The sequence below is a fragment of the Macrobrachium rosenbergii genome, chromosome 3 (genome assembly GCF_040412425.1).
Source record: "Macrobrachium rosenbergii isolate ZJJX-2024 chromosome 3, ASM4041242v1, whole genome shotgun sequence".
Classification (NCBI taxonomy): Eukaryota; Metazoa; Arthropoda; class Malacostraca; order Decapoda; family Palaemonidae; genus Macrobrachium; species Macrobrachium rosenbergii.
This window is the reverse complement of record NC_089743.1, coordinates 7220617-7237590: the sequence shown is the minus strand read 5'-3', so window position 1 is coordinate 7237590 and position 16974 is coordinate 7220617. Positions and strand designations below refer to the sequence as shown.

The following is a 16974-nucleotide window of genomic DNA, read 5'->3' as shown; positions in this document are numbered from 1 at the left end:
ATTTCATCTTCTTTAGTAAATATTAATAAAACATTAATAGTATTTCAACAGACAAAATATGAATATTTTTGTAACTGTATTTCAAAGGAACCAGCAGGAAATTTGTTATTCTTGACAGTAAACTCTCTTTTTGCCTGCAGCAAGACCTAATGTCTTCTTTAATCAGAAAAAATTTATAGGCTATCATTGAGTCTTAAAAAATTTTGGAAACAAAAACAATGAAAAGCCATTACTTATCAAGTCTTAAATATTATCAACCTGTTTGGGACAAGTTCATTAGGTTGGCCTTCATCTTAAATTGCTGGACAGAAACTTTACTTCAAACATACCCTGTTATCTGTACCTCCAAGTGTTATCATCCCATGGCAAATCATGGCTAACTGTTACAGGTTTTAGGGAAGCCAGCACTTATGCTGCTGCAGGGAGTGGGGACCATATAATGAAATTCTAAATGGTCTTCCTAATTATGAAGGTGAATCTGCTTATACTTTAAATAAACATTTTTTTTTTTTTTTTTTTTACATGTTCACCATTCCTCAATTTCTTCTTCCATACTGGTTTCTGCTTTGTTCTTTGTGACATTTAGACTTGTAGCATTGAAAAGTCCAAATATGGTTGCAACTTGGCTTGTAATAATAATTATCTAATCATGACCAAATCAACAGTGGGGTGTTTCTGTCCTTAGCAGTTGCCGACAAGATCCTGAATGGAAATATTTATCAATTTAGATAAAATGATGTTTCTATCAACAACAAACACTGTAAAAGTTATCTTTTTTTTCTGTTGGAGTTCAGCTGAGCTTCAAACCACCCAACGAGGATGCTGTCATGTATAAAACAAATTATGATGGTAAACTTACAGAAGGTAGTCCGTAGGAATATCATACTGTGAACTAAAAGCTCCTGTGGACAGATTCACTACAACATCGAGAGGACAGCAGGATTAACAGCATAGATCCAACTCCACCTGCGCAAGAAGAACCTCAAGAAAGCAGTATTAACATTCACCTCTAAACCCTCGTACCTTTTGGAAGAGTGCTCCTGGGAATTTAGATTATCAATAAATGCAGCTGTTTTTCGTGCAGATTATTCTCATTAAATAAATAAAAAGTTAACCAGTGACAGATTTCACTTTATCCACGTTGAGAAGTACCAAGAGTCATCATCATTATTATTTATTCCTTCAATATGGTGGTAAAGACCACATTACATGTAGACTTTTGCCATTACGTTGAAAGTCCTTCCGAAGAACATTAGGGTAAATGGAAAAAAAAAATTTAACTGCAAATGTTGCAACACTAAAGGAAACATTTCAGATATTTTTAATTTTAGGTTACACTGAACAAACAACTTAATAATACATTTGTCCTAATATGTAACAGATACCATTAAGCTGTCAGTATTCCAGTTATTGGAGTTTCTGGTAAATTACTTGTATCTCTCTCTCCACTTTTTAATTTTGAGAAAAAACATGCGCCCTCAATATCGAAAGAAATATAAAGCAACAGATATATACACAAATGTCAAAGAGTTTCAAAATTATGCAATCTGAATAAAATTTATATGACCTATTTTTTTATTGGAAATAAAACCGGTAACACCAAAATAAATGTTAAAACAGATAACATTACCCTGACAATTGCTCTGATTAAATTCCCCTGTCCCAAATGTGATGCACATTCTGTTAGTGAGGATAACTTGATTTTGATTATGCATTATCATTTGCACTTTTCATATACAATTTTAGATTCAAGATGTTTTCATACAAAAAATAAAATTACTTATTCTCACTTTGGAGGAAGGAGGAGCATGGCCCAACCACCAGGCCCTATCTAGCATATGATATGGCTGGCGTTTGGTCTCCTCCTCCTTTTGGTCCTTGCAATAAAAAGGGTTAAGAGGCAGCATTTAATTTTGTGTACATAAAAACACAATATTCTTTTACCATTTATTAACAATTTACATCTAGTTGATGCAAAGAAACATATGCAGTAATAACTATTGTAGAAAATACACATTACAAGCATGAACTATAATTTCCGACCTACATTAAGCAACATGTACAACTGATAAGCATTACAAGTTTACAATTTTCAAAAATTGCTTCTCTCAGAGCGAGTAAGACAGAACTAGTGATACTATATGTATTCTGAAAGGAAGAAAAGTCCTTCATCGGAATTACAACTTAGACATACAGTACACTGAATTTAAGGTAAACATTGCGCATCAAATTCTTGGATGCTCATATACTAATACTATAATCTCCAAAAATAACAGCACTTTATTATAATAGTTGCCATTGTTGATGGCAATTTACAATTATCTTGATTTCTTTTTCTCTAGCAACAATGGAATGATACAAAATATAAATCAATAATATCCAAGATGCTCCAACTTTATAGGTTAATTCCCTTCTTAAAGACACATAAAAACACTCTAATCTATTGCTTCATAAAATGTAAAATATCATTAATAAATTCACTATGTTCAAAGTAGCAGGGATGATCAAGAAACTTCAAATACCAGTGTTCTGATACTGGAAAGTTTGGGATAGAATACTGAGCAATTATCTTTCGAAGGGCATCACATGTTCTTGATAATACTTCATCAAGATGGAAAGGGGATTTACTTTCAGAAACGTCATGCACATCCCCAGGGCATTTACATTTGTTACATTTGAAAGAAAGTACATCTTCACCTGATCCAATAATTTTTTTAAATATTCCTTGTGACTCAAATCTGCATAATGTGCTCTTTCTCACAATGGTGACAATACGCATTAACATTACATTCCCAAAACTGCAGTTTTCGTGTGCCAGCTCTTTGCTTCCTTATACATAGGCGCCATAATGCGTATTACCTCTAACCCACTGACTACTAAAGGTTTTTCTCGGATTAATGACAAAAAATACACGTTCTCTTCAGCAGGTATTTGCTGTGTTTTGCAAATTTCTAGAGCAAGCTCAGTAAGTATACTTTCAGGACTACTATTCAGACCTCTGAAATGATGCAATACAGTTGCTAAATTCCAAATTTCGGCACAAAATTGAGAACCTTCTTTGGACATTATTCTATCCTTCTCTGAAAAAGCAAAGAATGTTCTCAGACCAACTCTTAGATCTCTCTCAGCAGATTTCAATACTGTAGAAGCAAATACCTCATTCTGGACTGCCTTCATGGTACTGGCAGACAGGGGTGGCAAATCCCTCAGCACTTTCAGGCACTTCTTCCAATTTCTCCAACATACTCTCCAATAAACCCTGTCTATGTCATCTACTTCATCTGCTTTACTGTTGTGTAATGCAGAATTATTGAATTTTAAGGAAAGTTTGAAGCCAACTCCGTAATTTCTCATGGCCTCAACAACTGGAGGACTATCCTGGTTATCAGCAAAAGTAACTAAAGTTATCAAGTGATCTTTAACACCTTGACCAAATAGTGATGACACATAATCCATCACCAAGCGTTCAGATGATGTTAAGCGGACTAAGTAAGCCTGTGCAACAAAACCAATTGCATGAATTTGAAAATCATTGGCAGATGCATTTGCAAGAAAAGTTTTAAGAGCTTGTATATGATCCTGTACTTCAGCTCCAGATGAATCATTGAGGCCAGGAGTATCTATAATTGTAATAGGGATCTCATCAACCGCAGAACAGAATGTATAAGCTGTGATGTCGGAGGTTGGTGAAGTGGACACCACATGGCACAGTTCCTCATCAGCAGATTTTTTTTCTTTAAAATAATTAGCAGCCAAGTTTACTATAGTAGTCTTGCCACTTCCTGAGGCACCAAGAAGTAGGATAACTTTCTCTAGAGATGAATCATTAATAACACCATAATATTTGCGCTGAAATCCAAGTAAGTCGTCATGTGTTTTAGTCGCTTCTAGAAATGTGCTTTTCATTTGATGTTGCCCCTTGCATTTCTTATTCCTCATGTCAGTGCAAATTTTCTGGTTACCTATTTTTAATAAGGATGACTCTTCATCTTCATCATCACACCCTAAACCATGGTAGAGTTTTTGTTGGCTTTGTGAAACATTTGGGGTCGTCCTACCTTGACTTTTTACTTTATCTTCCAGTAATTCATGTTTTGGATCTGCTTCCTTTTTGGGATTCTTGCATTTCTCAGCAGTATCCTGTGTCTTGACATTACCATTTTTAATTTCCCTTTTAGGACCAACATTTTTTGTGGCATTCTCAGATTTCTGAGCTGTCTCTGGCAATCTGTTACGTAAATTATGTTCTTTTGCAGTCACCTCTTTTTTCCTAATGGTACCACTTGAAATTCTGGAAGTGGTTTCCTTTTTTGTAATATCTGATTTTCTAGTATTTTTTTCTGGTTTCGTATCATTTAATTCATGCACTTCATTACCTGGCCCAATTTCCCTTTTGACGGGTTCTCTTGTATTGACATCTGGTCTATGAACACTGCTTTCACTGAATTTTCTTTCTGGAACACTATTCTTCTTGGGTTTCTTAGATTTCTGAGCATCACTTTTTCTCCACATCATTTTTTTACAAGACCTGTCTTCAAATTTCAGTGTGTCAGAGTCTGGTTTCTTGGCAATATCCCCATCTGGTTTTTTGCTACATTCCACTACCATGGTCGCTGTGGCCTCTCCATTAGCAAGGTCACCTCCAGAAAAACTATTCGCTTCATGGAAAATTTGATCTTCTTTAATTTTCTCTTGTACGACGACTTGATTTCCTGGACTGCTTATACTAACTTGGCCATGATCTCTTCTTAATAATTCACTTCCATTATCATGAGGTGCTCTGCAATCTTTGTTTTGGTGACTGCTACGATATGAGCTATTTTCCCCATGGGCCTCGAAAGGCTGATCTGTCAAGGCTGCTGCTTGTTGATAAGTTTTTTTATGAATAGCATTAAGATTTGCATTAGAAATACATGCTGAGGAACAAACTGGTTGTATAAAGGTGCGATCAGAAACCATACCAATCTCTTTCCTTTCTTCATATTTTTTATGAAGAGACCATTCTTCCTTTTCCAGGCAGTTTTGTGACTGCCATGCATCCAACTCGACTCTCTGGCTATAGTTAACAACAGAGGTATTTCCAGCCAAGTCCTTCATCTTTACATTGTCAGATTTTAAGCTTGTATTCCCCAGTTCAATTGCAAGAATATTACATGAACTCTGTGTTTCCTGATTCAGTGAGACCTCTACTGGTTCTCTTGTTCTGTTTTCACAAACAATTCTTGTATCGTTGTTATTTAGTGAAACTGGTGCAACATTACTTCTCCCCTCCCTATCAATGTTCCTCTTCCTCTACCTACATTTTTTCCAGGAGTGTTTACTGTTTCACTTTTCACCCCATTGCTCTTAGTAACTCCATGTCCTATACTTCCTTTTTTTTTATTTCCATCCAAGTGAACATTAGGCAAGGTATCTGTACTACTCCTTGTAATATTTTTTGTCCTTACCACAACACTGGATTCTGACCTCACGTTAGATTTTAATCCATCTGAAACAGCCTCTTGATAACTAACAGACTTATCAGTGGCAAGCTTTGCACAAGGATTTCTAACCCTAACAGCTACAGGGACAGTACTTACTTCTGCCTTCTGTAAGACTGAACAGAACTCCTTTATGCCATACATCAACTTATCAAACCTTGTTCCTGGTTCCAAAAATTGCGGATAAATATATCCACTTAGAAATTTATCCACAAAGGGTGATGGGAGAGTGCTGTAAAGCAAATTGTTGACTATGCTATCCAGGTGATTTTTAAAATCTTCTAAGAGATCTTTTGAAACTTTTTCAGAAAAACAGATAAGCAGCTCTGCATGGTATTTATACATAACAGACACTACTCTACATCTCTCACTTACCCTTGGAACTTCCACTGCTCTTTTCTCTAAAATTTTAAATCCCTTTATCAGCACAGCATCACGAGGTTTCTCTTTAACATAGTCTAATGCCCAACTTCTGTTCTTAGATATCCCATTTACTAGATAGTTAATTGCATAATTTTCCACAAAATCAAATTTTATGTAAGTAAATATTTCAGTTTGCACACATTCACTGTCCTGAGCTAATGAAAAACATTGTGGTTTATCGTCATAATAGTATCCTGGAGCAACATCAACGCCACACTTGTAGACTGGTACTTCATAAATTTCCTCCCTGCAATCAAATAGAAATTACTTTAGTTTTTGCTACTGAGTTTTAATATATTCTTTAAGTCCTGTAAGAGAGTCTTCAGTAACCATAGTAAAAGCCATGGCTCTTTACAACTTAGGCCTCTTTCACACCATGTGGTTTGAAAGCATCGCCGCCAGCAGTGCGGTACACTCGACTGATAAACCTAATGAAGCTTTCACACCAACGCGGTGGTGGTATTTCATCGACGCGGCACCGGATTACATGTGCAGCGCCACACTGTCGGCGGCGACAGTCGGCTTAAATGCCCAATGCACCTCCTCACATCACGCGGTTTTTATTTTCCTGCTCTACGCACAGTAACCAGGCACTAGTGCGCTACTGGCTCTCACTGTGAACACATGGATCAAAGCGACATCGGCACGAATTGCTCATTTCATTAGTTGAAATGAAACCCGTTGCGTGTGACATTCTAAAATAGAAACTTGTTTTCGTCACACTTCAGTTCCTCAAAAACAATATTACAATGCACCATACATATCTGTGCATTTATTGGATGCACCCAATGGATTGTGCATTGCCTTCTTTTTTCTTTTTCAAACAGAGGTAACAGGGGCACAACAGCTTCCTCTTCTTGTCCATCTTATGTACTGATTGTAGAAAAAAAAAAAAATGTCTCCAAGCAGCGCTCGCGTCACAGACGATAGTTGAGCGTGTCACCTGCGGTGGGGTGACGCGGTGTCAAACAACTGCATGGTGTGAAAGAGGCCTAAGCCCCACCCACTACCTACATCACGAACATTCCTTCAAGCTGATTGGTTGGCAATGGTTTCGTGAAGTTGGTTAGTTTGCGGTTCTTTTAATCTTCATTAATTTAAAATGGTGGTTTTACCTAGCTAAAGTAAGTTCTACCGATTATCAAAAGGAAACGTATTATCCTGAAATAAAATCGTAATACACATCTCTCTAAATATGAAAAAAAAACAACAACAGGAAAATATAAATTGCTGCTATTTGGTTTTTCGTAAATGAGGTTCACTTGATCATGTAGGTGACGCAAGGAATGCCTGCGTTTGAATGGGTGCACTTGAATTACAGGATTACAGGACAATGACAATGAGGCCCTCATCAAGCTATGGGAGTTTAGCAGGTCTGATTCTTGTAAAAGAACACTGGCAAACCTTGATTTACATGATGCATTGTTTATTTCTGCCATTTCCTTTGCTTTTAAGGGTTGCTTCATCAATAGGTTGGTATAAAAATTCTCCACGTGAGAGAAAGCTGTACAAATCTGTAATTTTTGATTTATATTAAATCTGTGTGAATTATGGTAGTAAATGATAGAAAACACATTGCAAATCTGTACATAATGATTAAGAGTACTATGCTTTAAGCAGCTGTAACTCTCAACGCCTTTGCCCTTTCTTTTATCTCTTGAGTGCTGACAGTTTTGTCTGGGGTTAGTGCCACCTTTCATTTTTAGAGTTTTACTTATAATAGAGCTGTGTACATCTGAATGATAAATAGGCCAAAATGAGCACATAATCTATGCATTTATGGCCTACTAAATTCTCTTCGGTTTTCTTTTCATCTCTAGCCTACGCATGTCACCTGTGGGATTCTTAAATGAGAAGGAAAAACCATTTTGTTATTGATTAAAACTCTGCAGTATCTGAGCAGCAACTACTATGGCTTGTGTTTAAACGTCAACGAGGCTTAAAACATCGTTTATGCTAAAGAGAACTTCAAGATGAGGAGTGACTGGAGGCAAACATTTTCCTAACCATAAGTCATTCTGTAGCCTATCAACCAAACGAATAACTTATCACCATCATCAGTCCAGTCAACCATCTGATGAAATACCAAGTCAGCTTTTGTACAATATCTCTTATGTAATCACTGACAATACAAATATACATCTTATACTAATAGCTACCAAGAACCAGCTATGTCCCTGTTTCTATTGACCTCAGAAACTAACCAGGAAATAGGTCAGTAGTATGGGAAATATCAAACCTTGCACCACTAGTTCATTCATGTCCAGAACTATATCAGTGCCAGAAAATGACATAGTATTTTCGAATACTTCCATCAGGCTATCATTACACCTCAGATTTTCTGTCATGAGGTTCCAAATGTCAGAACTCCATCACACCATCATCTATAATTATTAAGATCAGTCATAATAATCATCCACTTTATGGCATTTTACCTTTAAATTGGCACCAACCCTTCATCCATTCATATCAAAAGCAGTAATCTTATCACAAAAAGAATAGTAATCTGTAATAAACAGAAGAGTGCCATTTAAAAATCAGCGAAACTGAATGAAATCTTATTGTAATAAACAAAACATGCAAGAACTTTTATACTAAAGGTGCCAACACTAACAAAACATAAGAGAGAGAGAGAGAGAGACTTACTTTTCCATTCTGTTGCTGAATAACTCACTGATTATGAGAAGATTTACTTCATTGAACCTTTGGTGCCATGTAGTCTTCGTAATGAGTCCTCTGCCTAAGTCCCTTCAAGTCCTGAGACATCCTGAAAATAACAGACATTTTCGGAAGTGTGATTTAGCTATAAACTATATGAAAAATGAGAGTACTAAAGGCAGCTTTACATAACAGATGGTAAGCCTTCTTCACTGAGATGGCTTGTACAGTATATTTTTGAGCATACATATAAACAACCTATATGAGTCAGAGTAATCTCCATCAGCATTCTCCCACAAAATAACTTGTCAAAATATTCATGACAAAAGAAAATGAATATCATGACATGGTTACAACAAGGTACTGCATTATACATGAAGTAAACTTTTAGCACGGAGTTTCTGGAAGTACATTTATCCATTTACTTCATTGTTGCTATGAACAGCTGACAAACAATGTCTCATTGGAAGTTACTGTTTTCACTTGATTGACTTACCTTCAGTGATTTAATTTCTAAGGAATAGCAACTTCCTTTACCTTTACAATGGGGCATACTATACTGGGAAAAGCTTTACAAAATTTAGTCATGCATAGTGTATCCTAGGGCTGTTTCTGCATTTTTAGTGGTAGGCATAGTTTGCTTTTTGTAAAGTTAATACTGCAGCACAAAACGAAAACCAAGGTTAATATCAGACTTAAAAAAGTCGCTTATATCAAAACTTGTCTGCCTCTAATGTCAGCAATGGCCATACAATTTTTGTTTTCCCCATGGAACCAACTCTAACCAGTTCAGTAATTATCATTTCATAAGACAATGGGCTACTCCATACTAGACATGTTTGCATATCCTCCAGAAAATTTGGTGAAGAGTGAAGACCAGAGCTACATGGTTTTAATTTAATATCCTGTGTTATATTTAGTCTTTCTTGGAGCTATGAAGGATAACAGTTTTACTACTGATAGTGACCCTAGGATCATGAAAATACAAATGTCACAGAACTGTTTCCAATAAACGAAATGGGTGTGAAATATCACTGTTGAGAAATGTGGGCGGCAGAAATAGGAGCATAATTGTGTCACCAGAAAACCTCAATACAAATTGGCCACGGCAATGATGTTAAGGACCATCAATGACCCAGAAGATGGGCCTAGCAATGGTGACCTCCTGAAGGCTCTTAGCTGAATTATGATATCAACAGCAGCTTTCCTTCTAGATCACTTACACCAGTATAGAGTGCTGTCATTATGTGACAGTGATGCAACTGTCAGGGACACTTGAAATTTGCTCCGCTAATCTTGAATAACTGACAGACGTTACCTACAAGTGTGGTTGCCTATGGGGCAACTAAAATTTGAACGTGTAAAGGGTTGTTTTCTAAAATGTATTTGAAGATCTTCAATCATCAGCATATGGATATATTTAAGACAAGGTTGAGTAAGAGGCTGATTCTGTATTGGTGAGTTGGTGATTATTGATCAATTTGCTCTTGAATTGCTATAGAACAGGCATAAAATAATCTAAATTCTTTTAATGGAATTAAATTATAAGATTCAAAATGCTGACATTTTAAGTATTTTTATACCTTTCAATTCAGTATGGATTCTGGAAGCTAAGAATCAAGTTTATTATGTTGCTGGTCTGAAGTTTATAGCAACATTTTTAATGTGAACTGGCATGTGACGCTCTTGGTTAACATGTTGACTAAATCAGGATAATCATCAAGTAGGCATCAGTAACAAGGAGCAAATATTGGTAGCCCTTTCCGAATTAACTTGAAGAACAACCATAAAGTAATACATTAATCTAGTGTCCCAAGACTGAAAGCTCTGCAAGTGACAAAGATCTGGGGGGTTTACACCACAATCTTTTCTGTTACCACCACAAGGATAAGTTTGGGAAATACTCAAACTGCAACTAGCACATTGAAATGTACAAGGAATGATTAGCAACAATGTTAGAGGGATAGACAACCCACTTGGTAATTGGCAAGTTTGGTGACTATTGCAGCAGAGTTACAGCTAAGTAATATGACAATTCAAGTCTTAGCCAAATCGTTGCGGAGATCTTTAAATACATATCTGCATCTTTTAATGTCTAAGATAAGTTCCAGCCAGTAGGATATTAGGCATTTTATTATGAAAAATACTGTACAAAATATAATACAAATTGGAAAAAATCATGAATATATTGTATTGTATTACAGTAGTAGAGGCCAAGAGTAGATATGCATGTGTAAGCTTAGTGTACCCTATGTTGACAAGACTTCCTCTTCATTTATTGAAAAACAAGAGCCAGCATTCAATATGCTTCTGAGTGTTGCCATTTCCAGCAGTTGAAAAAATGCTAAAATGTTTCAAAATTAATTTCTAGTTTAGATATTGTACACATTTAACTTTTATCATTCTATGCAACTGTTGCAAAAGAAACTAAACTGATCTGGCCATAAATATTCAGTGCATAAAATTATTCTTGAAAATTTGTAACTGTGATGCTGACACACAAAACAACTTGGGGTATAATTCACTTGGTAAGTAAGGAGAATTCAATTTTGAAATGATGATAAAGAGAATTCATTTTGAAATGATGATAAAAAGTACTGTGGTGTAACTAGTAGTACACCATGAAGTGTATTTCAAGTCCAGTGAACTTCACTTCTGTCATGGCTTTATAAGAACTTTTCCACAAGGAATATCTTCATCCTACCTCCTTTACTTTGTCAACTTGACTGCTTTTTCAAATAACAGCTGGCCACTTCCAATGAAAAATGAAGAGGATGATGATAATAATAATAACAGCATGCCTTGACAACAGCTAAATAAATGACTACAAGCCTGAAAACCTTACCTACAGCCTACTCTCTGATGCTTCAAATAGTTGTGAATTAATTCCTTTCAAATTTTCTCAGAACCAAAGACTTTTTTTTTCTAAAGAAGGGACAGTATGGGATCAAAGGTAAATGCTCACCATTAGTTTGGAACCTGTTTGATTAAATTGATAACGGTATTGTTTGATGGGCTTTTCAGAGATATATTTAGAGATGAGAATGAAATTTTTCATGGTGAGATGAATTTGAAGCCAATTTGGACAACAAACAACAGTGCAATGCAAACAGATGAGCTGGGGACCTGGGGGACAAGGGTTGGTGGACAGAATATCCAGGCACTAAGAAGACCTTGCAGGTTGATAGCCTTAGACTGGAACAGCACAGGGAAGCATTCAGGACAACCATTTGTGTGTGGCAGATGGCTAAGGTATAAATAGCTTTTATAATGCCTGTCTCCTGTCTCCAGTACAATTACTTTTTGGTAAATAGTAACAAAGAAGACTGATCAGTGTCAAGGGCTTCAACACGCACACTGAAGGCCAAAGCCAAGGAGGACATACACACCTGGAGCTCTGTCCACTGATAGTGAAGTAAGTGATTAGAGAAATCAGACTAAACTAAGTGGAGGGCTACGGCTATGTTGGAACCCACTTGTATTAATCTGGGGTAATTTTTCTAATGGACCATAGTTAGAATTGTTAGTAGTATGCTTTGGAGGGTCAACCCATTGTCTTTTGTATAGAGACTCACTCTTTAGGCAGGGGGTGTTGTCCAGAGATCATTACTGGGACTGATCTCCTACCCTGGAATGTCACCTTTCCAGTCACTAAATGAGCAGGAAAAAGACGACTCCTGTAACCACCTGAGTCACCCTCTCCCTGCTAGCCAGTCAGCTCTCTTGGACTAATCTTTCCCCATCATAAACCTGCTCAGTTCTAGTGGAGTTCAGGAGTTACACAAAATGTTGAGCAGCCACCACATCTATCACTTGTGGTTGACATCTCTCAGGAAGAAAGAAGTATAGGTGACTGTAACAACCCCACTAAGTCCCACAATACTGAGAGGTTCCCTTGACACTACAGGGATGGAGAAACCCTAACTTTTCTAATCCTCTCACTAGGTTCAGTGTCATCCCAATCACCAAAAACTCATACTCTCTTGATAACTACCCAAAGGTGACCTACGACTCTCCCTTCTTGTGATTCCTGGTACCAATACAAAGTTGTTGATATCTGGTCTTGCATAGGTAAATTAGTTAAGTAAAATCACCCTCGACAGGACAACAGCTCCTTCTGGTTCTGAAGTAGTTCCTAAGGAATAGAATCAGGGAAGACTCATCTCTTGTTAGGAACTGATCAGTCCTGAGTTTTATAAACACTCAGAAACAAATGAGAATGAGTGTGATCCACATTTCAAAGTGGTGCACTTGTAAGGACTGGGATATGAGCGACATGCTGGCTGGGTGTTAACTGGTTTATTGGTTGTTCCTTACTGAGATAAATGTACAGAATCTTCGAAGATGTTATTGACGCATGCGAGCGGTAATGTAGCGTCTACACACAGACAGGTAAAACAGAGATAAAAGGTTCAGACATCTGTGTTTGTCGGCAGACAAACAGATGGCGATATCAAGAGAGATGATTAACATACAGTGATGAAACATACATCAGTGGAAAGGCCAGGAAATTCTACATATGGCCAATTGCTTGAGATCCAAGACAGATTAATGGATACAATGCAGTAGCATAATATATGTGAAATGGAGAGACATTTGGCGTCTTCACAAACAGAAACACATGTACTGTTTGATACAGAAGATTCGTTGGAACATTATGAGTACATGATTAGAATGCCTGCATGGCAATGCAAGTAGTGGTGATTGTACATACATCAAGACAACAGTGGCTAGGGAGAAACAGACGGAAATATTGTATGGTTGAAATAGCGTTCCTGTAGAGAAAGAAAACGAGATGCTGGCTTTGTCCTGTCCACTTCGATGATGACGATTGACGAACACACGAACACACACGTGTTTGGAAGAGGCAGTGTCGGGGCTCTTACAAGTACTCTCCCCCAAGACGTGTGTAACGTCTGATTGTTTGGAAGAGATGGCGTCTGGGCGACGGGCTCTTACAATGTTCCACCCACAAGCGAGGCATCGATGCGGAAATTGTCTTGCCGACAATTGTAGTTGGCTCGAAGGGCTTCGGCTAGGGGCGGGTAGGAGGCTGAAGGGCGGCACCGGCCAGTAGGAGCTCGAGGAGGACGGGAGCTGGTTGAAGGGTGACGTCGGATGATCCTTTGGTGGCTGGCTCGAAGGCTGAACGATGACGGCGGCTGATCCTTGGTAGCCAGCTCGAGAGGGGGCGGCAGCAGGCTGAAGGATGACGTGGCTGGTCCTTCGTTGGTCAGCTCGTCCAGTACGAGTGCGGGGGCGGCTTCAGGTTTCCTGGAGGAGGCATCCAGGGCTCCAGTGGTGGAGTGGGTCATCTCGGAGGGTCGGACTTCTACTGAGAACTCAGGAACGGCGGGAAACAGCGAGGCGAAGGGGGGTCTATCGGCGTGTGGGTCGTCATCTTGGGTCGGCCAGGTCCTTCGGTCACTCCGGGGTCACCAGTGTAAGGACTGGGGTATGGAGCGACATACTGGCTGGGTGTTAACTGGTTTATTGGTAGTTCCTTACTGAGATAAATGCACAGAATCTTCGAAGATGTTATTGACGCGTGCGTGGCGGTAATGTAGCGTCTACAAACGGACAGGTAAAACAGAGATAAAAGGTTCAGACATCTGTGTTTGTCGGTAGACAAACAGATGGCGATATCAAGAGACATGATTAACATACAGTGATTGTACATACATCAAGACAACAGTGGCTAGGGAGAAACAGACGGAAATATTGTATGGTTGAAATAGCGTTCCTGTAGAGAAAGAAAACGAGATGCTGGCTTTGTCCTGTCCACTTCGATGATGACGATTGACGAACACACACGTGTTTGGAAGAGGCAGCGTCGGGACTGGGGTATGAGCGACATGCTGGCTGGGTGTTAACTGGTTTATTGGTTGTTCCTTACTGAGATAAATGTACAGAATCTTCGAAGATGTTATTGACGCATGCGAGCGGTAATGTAGCGTCTACACACAGACAGGTAAAACAGAGATAAAAGGTTCAGACATCTGTGTTTGTCGGCAGACAAACAGATGGCGATATCAAGAGACATGATTAACATACAGTGATGAAACATACATCAGTGGAAAGGCCAGGAAATTCTACATATGGCCAATTGCTTGAGATCCAAGACAGATTAATGGATACAATGCAGTAGCATATGTAGAATTTCCTGGCCTTTACACTGATGTATGTTTCATCACCGTATGTTAATCATGTCTCTTGATATCGCCATCTGTTTGTCCTGTCGACTCCGATGATGACGACTGACGAACACACGAACACACACGTGTTTGGAAGAGGCAGCGTCGGGGCTCTTACACACTAAGCAGGAGAAACCATGCAATTTACCTACTCCTCTTCTTATGCTAACACTAAAACAACCTTGGGCGTAACTTCTCTGCCAATATTCTACCATCTGGAGAACCAAGACCCTAAGCCAAGCAAAACGATTTAATTCTCCTACATAAATGCCTTTAGAGGGGTCCAAGCCCTTCAACCGGAAGACCCAAGAAAGGATTGAGCTATATTCATATATGTGTAAACAATGAGGAACTTGTTTTATGTGTAAACAGTGAGGAACTTGTCAAGATAGAGACATGCAAAAGACACTGCAATCTGCTGAAAGCAGTTCATACTGAAAAGACCACTCACTGATGACACCAATCCAATTAGAAGGGGGTAGATGTATTGACTCTTCAGTAAGGAAGCAAGAAAACCTGTATTATTTGGATCCCACTCAGCATACAGCAGTTAGGGGGAACTGGGGGTAATCTTACACAGGGAAAACCAGCACTCTGTTGATCATCTGAAGGATCAACAGGAATGTGGAAAAGCACTGACACTGAGGTCACCATAATGGTGTTGGAAAGCATTTCTTGACACAAATACATGGTAGAATACAGGAGCAGAATGGTGGTAAGGTAAGAAGTTCCTGACTAGTCTTACAGTGAACTGGTCCATCCCTAGGGTGCCCATCCCTTGAGGGCTTCCAGGACTGCGCTTACTGTCCAACGTATTGCTGCGTGGGATGTATCTGGCTGACAGATTGATGGCTGGGTAAATCACCCATTCATACACCTGCACTGCCAACTTGCTTGTTGAGCTGTGGCCCCACACTTGTGTCATTGTTCAACAATGCAACCAAGTCTCCTATCAAATGGTCCAAGACTGTTGTGGGATGGGAAATGAGTTGGTGCATTAACTAGACATGCCACAACAGGGTTGCCTGCTGGTTGCATCTTTGGCTACATAATCTTAAACATCTCAGAAGAAAACTGTGTACCTCAGTCACTATGCATCTTGGGAAATCCTATCCTGGTGAAAAACTTGAGGTAGTGGCTGCTACCTGCTCAGTTTCTATTTTAGGAAAGCTACTGCCTCTGGATACCTTGTAATGAAGTACACCACTGTCAGCACGTACCTGTTGCCCTTCTCTGACACTGACAATATAGGTCCAAACAGGCCTACAGCTTCTCCTTTGAATGGCCCTTCCATCAGTGCCATCTTTCCCAATAGTATCTTGGAATGGACCCTAGGTGCAGTCTTCTAGCAAACATCAAAAGACCTGCAAAAAACAATGATGTCTGCAACTAATCCTGGTTCAGCATGTGGGAGACAGTCTTTGTATCTCCAAGATGACCACCAACAATGGACTCATGAGCCAGCTTCATCTCTTGGGCATGATATACCTTCGTCACAAGGATTTGCCACACTCATGACACCTTGCCCTGAAAAACATGATGTAATGTCACTAATAACCTTAAAACTTAAAGTAGCTTCACTCATTGTCCTATATTCTGCACTGATCTAGGCTCTTGCCTACTACTTAGCAGGGCTGGATTTCTTCTGCTGGGCCTCTTTCAGCTGTTCTGCTCCATGTGGGATGCTAGAAGCTACTGTTACTGGCCTGATGCTACATTTCTCTCACTGGACCTCGTCTCTGCTCATCACCACTCCAAATCCATCACTGGATCACTTTCTCCTGGGTTGCTCCTTTGATGATCTGCCCCCAAAACTTTCTAGACCATCTCAGCCTCAGCTTTGATAATTCCTTTGGGGCTTTTATGCCTAGAAAGTTTCCAAGAATATGGTCATAAACAGGGTTATCTGGGCAAACAGCATGTAACTTGCCCTCATATTAGAGAGAGCTTTTACACAAATCTTTGAACAGGATATCTACAGATACACCTGTCAAAAAGTGCACGAACCCATTCCTTATCAGTCATATGGTCCTCAATTGTCAACTTTTATGTACAATTGCACCTTTACAACCTGTATCTTGTAGTGTAATTACCTCCTCCCTTGCATAATTACCCTTCACTAACTGGAAATTATGGCACCTCTTACTCTGTTCCACAGACCTGTATGCTCCTAACACATATAGTTTAGCTCCTTTCATAAAATGTTTGCTAGGTGTGAG

At 38.9% G+C, this 16974-nt stretch overlaps 2 protein-coding genes across 2 annotated transcripts in view; both read right to left on the bottom strand.

Moving 5' to 3' along the window:
• LOC136852412 (uncharacterized) overlaps positions 1-16974 on the bottom strand; it is a 336382-nt gene that overhangs the window by 220484 nt on the left and 98924 nt on the right.
• Positions 1939-16121, bottom strand: LOC136852362 (uncharacterized). The gene is made up of 4 exons (XM_067126953.1): positions 15976-16121; positions 8550-8670; positions 4529-6150; positions 1939-4423 (listed from the first exon to the last, which is right to left on the bottom strand). Exons 3-4 carry the CDS (start codon positions 5095-5097, stop codon positions 2785-2787), a joined length of 2208 nt encoding a protein of 735 aa, XP_066983054.1. The 5' UTR covers positions 5098-6150; positions 8550-8670; positions 15976-16121; the 3' UTR covers positions 1939-2784.

Bases quoted from the DNA above. Each gene is read 5' to 3' on its own strand.
- LOC136852362 (XM_067126953.1), bottom strand. From the start codon at position 5,097: ATGAAGGACTTGGCTGGAAATACCTCTGTTGTTAACTATAGCCAGAGA. The intron at 4,424-4,528 runs GTCTTGTAAAAA...CAGTGTTCATAG, and splicing joins ACACTGAAATTTGAAGACAG to ACCAGATGTCAATACAAGAG.